This window comes from Carassius carassius, chromosome 17 (genome assembly GCF_963082965.1).
Source record: "Carassius carassius chromosome 17, fCarCar2.1, whole genome shotgun sequence".
Classification (NCBI taxonomy): domain Eukaryota; kingdom Metazoa; phylum Chordata; class Actinopteri; order Cypriniformes; family Cyprinidae; genus Carassius; species Carassius carassius.
In genome coordinates, this window is record NC_081771.1 from 26,202,402 (window position 1) to 26,211,694 (window position 9,293).

Genomic DNA, 9,293 nt, shown 5'->3' on the forward strand with positions numbered 1-9,293 from the left:
TTTAGATTTTGTTCTATTTTAGAAATTTTGGGGTTATAGTGCTGGTCACTGAAGATTATCAAAACACAATTTGTTATAAGTTGCATTTATTTGTTTATTATAATATGCTCTTCTGCGTCTCTCTCCTTACCGAATATAATTACTGACTATAACCTAAAATATCTGTAATGGTGACAAAGATCGGCTTTAATCAATTAAATAGTCAATTTTTCTATCAGAATTCTGAAAGGTAGGAGGGATAGAGGATGTAGGCCTAGAGTCCCTTTCCTCAAATAATAGCAACCCTCTGCCGTTCAATCTTTCCAGACATTTAAATTAAAGGTCACATGCAAATGACTATCTGTAAAGGCATGGCACTCACAGTATTGTGGAAAACGGGAAAATTCAGCTATAGGAGAATGAAACAATGTTACGGTGTTTGCAAATTTTTCTGTTTGCTTTAATTGTTTTAATACACATTAATAGTTTTAAACACATTTAAAATAGTTGATTTCATTTACAATTCTGAAATTAAGAGATTTCTGGCATTTTATGGGTGGGTTAATGAAAATTGTTTTCATTACAATTTAACCCTCTGCAGATATTTGAATTATGTTTCTTTTTTTATATATATAATTTTTCTCTCTAAAGCAGACTAATACGTGTGTTTGGGATATTTTGGGATGTTATAAAGTGAATTTCACATATTTTATAGATTTATTTTATTATTTTATCTTTAAAGCTGCTTATGAATACTTTTTATTAGTAGTTTTTCAATTATTTACACATTTCAATTATCAACACACAGATGTGGCTCAATAAAATATGATTTTATTATAGTATTAGTGGACTGCTGTAGCTTTGAATCAGAGAATTCTCTGTAATGCTATTAACCAGATGAATTATTAATAAAGGCCGCATGAAACACATAACTGAACATAGTGTCAGTGTGCTGGTCTGGGCTCAGAGCAAATGGCATGTCCCTTGGTCCTTCTTTGATTCCAGACCAGCCATCTGCATGTTTAGACCATAGAGACTCCTCTGAGAAATATAGACACTGTGGTCTTGCATTATATTGTGCACATTATGGAAAATATCAAGAAACATATTTGGGAAATATCAATGAAGTGATAAGAACAAATATCAGTATTGTCAGAAAAAAACTTACATGATAGTTTGGCTTGATAAGGAGCTGGTTCCTGATTCCATATACAAGTTTATTAGTCCAATATTCATTTCTTAATTTTCCTGCAGGTTTTATGGCAATATGCCATTCAAAAAAAGAGTGTGTGTTTCTCATTCATAAGCACACCCACACACATGTAAAGTATCAACATACAAATTTATTGTCTATAGTGCATGGCTTCACTCAACACACACAAACACAAAGAAAAAGTTTTGCCAGTCCTTCACCCTCATAATTATAATAAATTTGACATTTCTCGAATAATATTGATTTCTTTATTTTAACATTTCACAGTCAGTGATGGTCCAAAGCATTGAGAAACAGGATGTCTATTGATCTGGGGCTCATGAATCCCTTTTGTGTATGTGATCATTTTTATAAGGCCTTTCTACCAAACATAAATCAATATTTTATATTCCCAGCCTCAGAGAGGTGGGGGGTACAGAATCATATCACTGGACAGAGACCTGACACCTGGAGAGAAACACTTAAACTGCAGGAATGTTTAATGAATCAGATTGAAAAAAGTGTTAGTGCATTTGTAACTAAACATTTCTAACATTATTGCATTCGAACCATCCATCCACAAACAGATGGGATTATTCTTAGAATCTTTTTGGAGGGCTATCAAATCTCAAAACTACATTTACAATGTCGATTGCATTCTAGCATGAAAAACATTTGATGCCAGAGATACATTTTTACTCGAAAACCTGATTAAACTGTTTTTCATCTTCAAATACATAGCTATAAATTAAGCAGAAGACAAAACTATTGATTTGTTTTTTTATCCCATAATTAAATCATACTTTGTTCAGAGGGAAGAAATCTAATCTTGAAAGGAATACTGAAATCTGTCTTAAAATTAAATAAAAAAATTCTGCAAAACACATTGAATGGTTAAACTGAATGCCAGGGCCAAACAGAACAATCTATAATGACTTAAATGATTTCATCTGTATTTTTATCGCCTAAATAATTGAGGGAGGAAAGATGGAAAAGAGGAAAAGGGTACAGACTTCATCACTTAATAATCTTTACCAAAAAAGACACACTCTGACAGTGAGTTGGTCCACTTTAGACCCATATCTCCTTTTATCTCTGCTGTAGGCTACTTTAGTTTAAAATCCATATTTACGTCCTTTATGTAAAAGTATTGATTCTTCAAATCTGGATTTTTGCATAGCCTTCACATTTTACCGCATGCAGCTTGCTGGTGTTGTAGAACAAATCGTAACGAGGTAAAGCTGACTACCAGTGTGTCTCCTCTCATTTGAAATGTTTCACAGGCGATTGCTTGATTGTGTTTTGTTATTTCATCTGTTCAATAAAGATATGACCTTTTGAAAAGTTCAGGCAACACTGAGAGACGGAAGTGCTGTAAAACGATAGAACAGTTACTGTCATTTCATATAGAGCTGGAGGGTTGCTTGCTCTAATCATCGTGGTAATTTGGGGAGAATGTTGAACATCATATGTAAAAACTGTAAAGCAAATGAGTATTAATTAAGGAAAAAGTTTTTTCCTTCGTGATAGTTTTTCCAGATTTAACGGATGACTTCGAAATCATTTGAACAAGATCGGTCATAAAGGCATTTTACAGCATTTTAAATGTTTTGTATTTCATACAGAATTAGGCTTGTGAATATGTTTCTTTCTTTGCAATAATATGTGGCAGTTTCATTGGAAATTAGGACATTTTCAAGAATTTGTTTTATATATGCCTAGACTAAATCGTAAATCTTCAGAAGAAGGGCCGCCTTTAAATATTAATAATAGCCTAATAATACCGCCGAAAATATGTTTTGTTGTTGTTGTTGTTGTTGTTTTGATTTAGGATTGAATGAAATAATGTATGAAATACTTTACTGGAATGAAAAAAGCTTTCATAAGCAAATTCGAAAATTTAATAGAACACAAGTAAATCATATTGACAAAGCAAGAGGAAATATATAATAGTTAGGTTTATTCAGCAATACACTAGATGAGAGAAGCTTAATATAGAATGCAGTGCAAAAACCATAACATCATAGAAAACAATGATCTGAAATTTAAGCATAATGTTAAGAACTTTAAACCAGTTGCACGTAAACCTCGGACATTATTTCAATATGAAATTAATACAAAGTGCTGGAGAAAGTTAATAGCTCAATGACGAATTCCATGCATACTTTCTGAACTGTAAAAAAGCGAATCATATCTTAATAACAATAAAATTCACTAATGAAACCATAAACACAAAAACGTGCTCTATATGCTTTTATCCATTCTGAAATCTGAAATGTAGATAGAGTTTTAAAAATCCTTCTGCTCACTTAGTACAATCTTTTACGATTCTTAACGCAGAATGACTTAATTAGCTAGTGGTTAAAGTACCTTTTCGAAATGATTTTGATCCCTTAAATCATTAGGCTACATCGTGCATAACACATAAGAAGTTGTATATAAATGTTTTTGCAGGTAACAAACAATATGACGCGTAACAATACAAATACATTTCCACCACACCGCACTTTTCTCAGTATATAACTGAATACACTTTAAACAGGCATAAGAATAGTCCTTTTCTCGCCACAATATTTTTATACGCAAAGTTTTGAATATTCTATTAATATTATTTCCTCCGCGGTTGTCTCGAACAGAGTTAGTTATTCACTTTTGTCCACAAGCAGCCGTGCTTCAAACTCAAAAAAAAAAATCCTTCGAATATAATTTCTTCAAATCCGTCACATCGAGGAATCGTGAAGGTTTTCTGAATTTGTCGCAGTTCAGCCGATTGTTCAGAACGGTAAGGTATCGTGGAAGAGTTTGTCAATGATCGCAGGCGTGGGAACCAAATCCTCCAGCTTCAAGTAAAAGATGCGCTGCAGTCCCTGCGTGCACAGCGCGCGCACCTCCGGCAGCTTCTCCAACAGTTTAGACAACTCTCCACTGCAGGATACCTGATCCTTCAGACAGTTTATGAGCTTGTTTTGAAGTTCCTCTGTTTTCTTGGGCTCTTTTAGTCCGTGTCTCTCTATGGAGATAAAAAACACTCCGTCAGGGGTCTGAAGCGCGCTGTATATTCTGTGCATCACTTGGAAAAGGTCAGACATGTCTTACCTGTAACTATGGTGAGAGCAGCTATGCAGGAGAAGGCAGAGACGTCTATGCTCATGTTCTGAAGGTTGGAAGAAAACTCGACGATAGAGTCGATCCACTCCCCAAAGCCACGCACGCACTGCAACTTGTGTAAAACCACTCCATTGCAGAACATAAGTTTTTCCTCTGCCAGGTTAGACCTGAAAATTGTTAAAGTGATTATTTAAATCGGGCAAAAAACAACTAGTCCTCTTTTAGATCATGACTGCTTACCTGTAAGCCAGCCGCAGCACAAAAAGTTCAAGGAAGGCTGATTCGAAAAGCAGTTCTTGGTCGCATTTGGGCAGGTCAGTGAAGCCGGGGATTTTTTCTGCCCATCCGCGAATGATGCTCATTGAAGCAGTGAGAAGATCGTAGAACTGCTGAATGTGCAGAGATTCATCTCCTCCACTATGATACTCCGGACTCGCCTGAAACTAGAATTTAACACAAAAAGAGACATTTCAATATTTGTTCAAATAAAGCTTTATGATTACATGCAACTTTGCTCTCTTATAATTCTCTGTAAATTAGACTCTCTCACATTCTATCATTCTGAAATGTGACTTTTAATGAATGTTAAATAGTTATTACATTATTATTTAACTAAAAAAAACGTAACGTTTTACACATTGTTTGATGCTTACTTTAGAGTAGTCCAGGCGGGCCATGGAGGGGTTGGAGTCTATGTGCGCTCTCACTAGGGCGTTCAGGAGATTGACGGGTGTCACAGAGACCGGGATTTCCTGCGGACTTTTAGGTTTGGAGGGGAGTCGACCTCTTCGTCCTTTTAAACTGGCTGTTCTTACAACTGTAAACATGTATATATATATATTGGTTATACACACCGCACCGCGACATGAAGCCATATCTCTTTGATAATATAATTTAACAGGCATAATTTTAAAGATGCCTTAGACGTGTAAATAAAGCAAAAATGTACTCGACATTACCTTCCTTCACCATCCCTACGACCAGGCACTTTTGAAAACGGCAATACTGGCATCGGTTTCGCCGTCTTTTATCCACAGGACAGTTTTTGTTCGCCAGACAAACGTATTTGGCGTTTTTCTGCACCGTGCGCTGTAAAGAAAAAGCACATGCATGTAGCGGATTAATTGCATGCAAATCTACTCCATTCGCATGGACAACTTGAACCGCAATCACAGTATGAAGTTACAATGGAACAGGACACTCAAACCCTGCACTCCAGTCCAAAGCTGTCTAATACATTCAAGGCCCGGACAGAGCAGACATTCGGTAAATACAGATGCGTGGGCAGCCATAATTTGGGGTCCCCCGACGCTCTCTCCGCGACCCCTCTTGTCGGATTAGCAAGATTATTCTATCACGACGGTGACATAAAGAGCGGCCTTAATGTCACCACTGGGAGTTCCGTTACGCTCGGTTAGGCGCGATACGACTCTCAGCACAAACCAATTTAATTCTAGACGAAAGTAATGGAGGCAGAGATGAACGGAGGTGTCCCTAGGTGCATATTGGGTCAAATCAATAGAACTGAGATAGTTAAGGGTAGCCTATAGGCTACTGTAGGTCAGTTCTAAACCATGCATTTTCTTGTTCTAATCTCTAATTGGGCAGGTAAACAAAAGTTTATACTATAATCTATAATCTATACTATAAGCTTATACTATAATCTTTTACCCCAGTGGGACTTTGACTGTAATACGCGTAGGCTATAGTGTTAGTGAAGTGAAGTGACATTCAGCCAAGTATGGTGACCCATACTCAGAATTTGTGCTCTGCATTTAACCCATCCGAAATGCACACACACAGAGCAGTGAACACACACACACACACTGTGAGCACACACCCGGAGCAGTGGGCAGCCATTTATGCTGCGGCGCCCGGGGAGCAGTTGGGGGTTCGGTGCCTTGCTCAAGGGCACCTAAGTCGTGGTATTGAAGGTGGAGAGAGAACTGTACATGCACTCCCCCCACCCACAATTCCTGCCGGCCCGGGACTCGAACTCACAACCTTTCGATTAGGAGTCTGACTCTCTAACCATTAGGCCACGACTTAGTTATATATATATATAAAAAAAAGCGTACCTTGAAGAATCCTTTGCACCCCTCGCATGTGCGCACCCCGTAGTGCTGGCAGGCTGCGTTGTCCCCACACACAGCGCACAAACCCTCACTGGATGGAGATCCTCTAGCCGGGGGTGAGCACACCGGGCTTTCCAGTAATGGGTGTCCGACGTTAAGCGAATGGGATAAACCCACAGCGTGCTGTTTCCTCGGAGGTGCCGGTAAAGCAAAACTGTCCAGCGCACGGTGCGCACCAGGGGTGTCCGGGCCCATGGACACGTGCAGAGATCCATCGAAGCGCATCTGGCAGCTTGACATCGGCGTGTCCACAGGAGACTGCTTGAACGAGAACAACCGCGACATCGCGTTTTTCCGCTGCTGGTCCATCATGTGTGTAGTCGCCAGGTAGTTCTGATGAAAACTGTGTAGGGACGCGCTGTCTTCCCACGTGTGGTGTGGAGGTGCCGGGTAACTGGGTGACTGGGAGACGTTTGGTGAGGATGGTTTATAGTATATAGGCCTACATATAGGTTCGGTATGGGATAGGTTCTCCTCAGCCTGGTGGGGCTGATGATGATGCTGCTGCTGATGGTAGCTGTGTGCGGGTATCTCCTCCACCTTGATGGACAGCTGATCCCCAGTGTGGGACATTTGGTAGAGGCAGGGAGGCTTCACGTCGTAGCTGGAGCTGTAGGTGTCCACAAAGGTGCTGAAACTGGGGAGCGAGGAAGTGACAGCTATTTCTGCGTTAGTCAGGTCCATGCTAAACTTGACAAACTCCGGTGTTAGGAAGTCGCAGCTGTACTCTCCCGTGGTGTTGTAACTGTAACTCTGAGATGCAGGGCTGGCTCCTGGAGGTGATGTCCCATACTGAGCCTGGACGCAGGGCATGGCTGCAGTGTTAGAGAACTGAATTGTTATAGCTTTACCTGATAGGGTGCATAAATATTTGTTCGAATGTTTTATAGTTTCACACGTTTGGAAATAAGTGTTAATTTATACGAGAGAATGTATTTTTATTCAGTTTTAAAATAAAACCCTTTTTATTTTTTTTACCCACAGTTAACCTCCTGCTTAAGAAGTATTCATTGAAATACAGGATTTTCCATTGGAAAGAATGTATTTAAACTTTCTGACATACATTTCCCTGGCCTGCTTCAGTTTACCTCCGCACACCTGCTACTTTTATCTTTCGTCGAACAATCTCTGAAGTCAGGGCTCGCTACAGCGGTTGATGTCAGAGTGTGTATCTCCGTTCTTTTGATTTCTGTGAAATAAATATTTTGTCATCAGTAACAACATCTTCATATGTCTTACGCTTTTTTAGCATGTCAGTGCGAGTAACTTGATATGTTTTTGTAACATCAAGGCACTCAGATGACTTCAAGTTAGCTTTAAAAATGGAACTTACGGTGTTGGAAATATTCAAATTAATATTTTAAAAAGATAAAACCTAAAAATAAAGGCTAAAGTTAAGAAAGTTACAATTCTTCCCACACGTTTTATTTTAAAAGCATTTTTAAAGCTGTTTTATTAAATTAAAATAATGTTTTTTGCTCTTACATACCTCAAATCGCTATTAAAAGAGTTGCAAATTATGTATCCATGTAGCGGTTCCTGTTGATAGAAGTTGCGTTTGCATTTAGAGCCACTGTCTTTGCGCACCTTACTCCTTCGACTGCACGCGAAGACTGGAGCCAGAGCGCAATGTGCCTTTTGTTTATGAGAACTCTAAATGCCACAGCCCACGTGCTAAGAGGGCGTGACGTCAGGCGCGTCACCCCTTGACGCGCGGTGATCGCTGGATAGAGGGACTGTTCTTCAATCGTCCGCGCGTTTGCATATGCTGGACTGTCCACTGGGTCAGATGAGTTGAATTTCCTACAGATTATCTGTTTCCCAATATAGAAACCACCTACAGGAGATCAGATCTCAAAACCAATGAGCTGAAATTTTGTTACTATTTTGGGGACTCGTCATTCAGCATAGGCACAACATATCAAACTTTACCTGCCGTTATATCCAGTTCATAAAGGAATGCAACAATACATGCTGATTAATTAGATGTTTTTTTAGAGACACACTTAAAGAAAAGAAAAACAACAAATTAGGAATTTAAAAAAAAAATAGATTATGGAGAAGGGAGCAAACCACAGTAAATTTGCTCTGTTGCCATACTTTTAAAGAATTTAGTGAAAATTGTATACTGGATGGGGGAAATCCATTACGTTTTAAAAATTAAATCCAATGACAAATCATTAAAGAAGGGAAAAAAATAAACATATAGCCATACAATAACATTTCGCTTTATATCTTTGAATCTACCGATGCAGGGCTAGAAACACTATTCAGTAGTGACGCCATATCTGTTTCACCTGCATCATGCTTAGGGAAAGTTTCAATAGATTAGGATGTGTTTCATCTGATTCCATTGCTCTCTCTGAGCGGTGAAGGGTTTCCATTGTGAGAAGGGAATCCCGCTGTAACAGAGGCAACTTTGTTAGGACTGAAGCGAGCTGCGTCATCGCTACGTCAGCAGCTTCCAGCTCCATGACGCTTGATGCGCAGCGCTGAACTTTTTAAGTCTCACCCGTGCAACTGACACGATAAAGTGCCTTGCAAAGAATCTATTTTTTGTAAACATTGCAAAGTGCTTGCTGTTCTATAGAATATATAGTGCATCAGTTAAGCTATTATTTGACATTTCGTAATAGAGAAAGAAAATTAGCTGTAAACAATTGACTAATATTTTTTTCTCGGATAAAAATACTCGTCTAAGCATAAACTATAGCTATACATGCGGTCCAAATCCATTTTGTTCTGAGAGTTAAATTGTCTTACGTGTTTGTACACCGTCCACAGAAAGGATGGTCTTAAAAAACGCCTTTCTATTCCAAGTGCGGCTAGACGCCAATGGACACGCCTACTTAAAAATGATTGGACGAGAGATGTGAATC

At 38.8% G+C, this 9,293-nt stretch overlaps 1 protein-coding gene across 3 annotated transcripts; it reads right to left on the minus strand.

Annotated features, from left to right (window-relative positions):
- Positions 1-3,110: 3,110 nt before the first annotated feature.
- LOC132161426 (nuclear receptor subfamily 4 group A member 2-like) lies at positions 3,111-8,327 on the minus strand. 3 transcript variants are annotated; one of them, XM_059571456.1, is made up of 8 exons: positions 7,904-8,327; positions 7,503-7,603; positions 6,358-7,265; positions 5,239-5,368; positions 4,933-5,096; positions 4,520-4,722; positions 4,268-4,446; positions 3,111-4,181 (listed from the first exon to the last, which is right to left on the minus strand). In XM_059571456.1, exons 3-8 carry the CDS (start codon positions 7,225-7,227, stop codon positions 3,946-3,948), a joined length of 1,782 nt encoding a protein of 593 aa, XP_059427439.1. In that variant the 5' UTR covers positions 7,228-7,265; positions 7,503-7,603; positions 7,904-8,327; the 3' UTR covers positions 3,111-3,945. The 3 variants fall into 3 exon arrangements, with proteins under 3 accessions (XP_059427439.1, XP_059427437.1, XP_059427438.1); XM_059571454.1 differs by having other exon boundaries at positions 6,358-7,229; positions 7,904-8,326; XM_059571455.1 differs by having other exon boundaries at positions 6,358-7,229; positions 7,478-7,603; positions 7,904-8,326.
- Positions 8,328-9,293: the final 966 nt, after the last annotated feature.

What these genes read in the sequence shown, in the direction of transcription:
- LOC132161426 (XM_059571456.1), bottom strand. Translation starts at nt 7,227, where the DNA reads ATGCCCTGCGTCCAGGCTCAGTATGGGACATCACCTCCAGGAGCCAGC. An exon ending in CCCGCCTGGACTACTCTAAA is followed by an intron (nt 4,723 to 4,932) that starts GTAAGCATCAAA and finishes GTTAAATTCTAG; the next exon opens with TTTCAGGCGAGTCCGGAGTA. An exon ending in TGCTCTCACCATAGTTACAG is followed by an intron (nt 4,182 to 4,267) that starts GTAAGACATGTC and finishes TTATCTCCATAG; the next exon opens with AGAGACACGGACTAAAAGAG.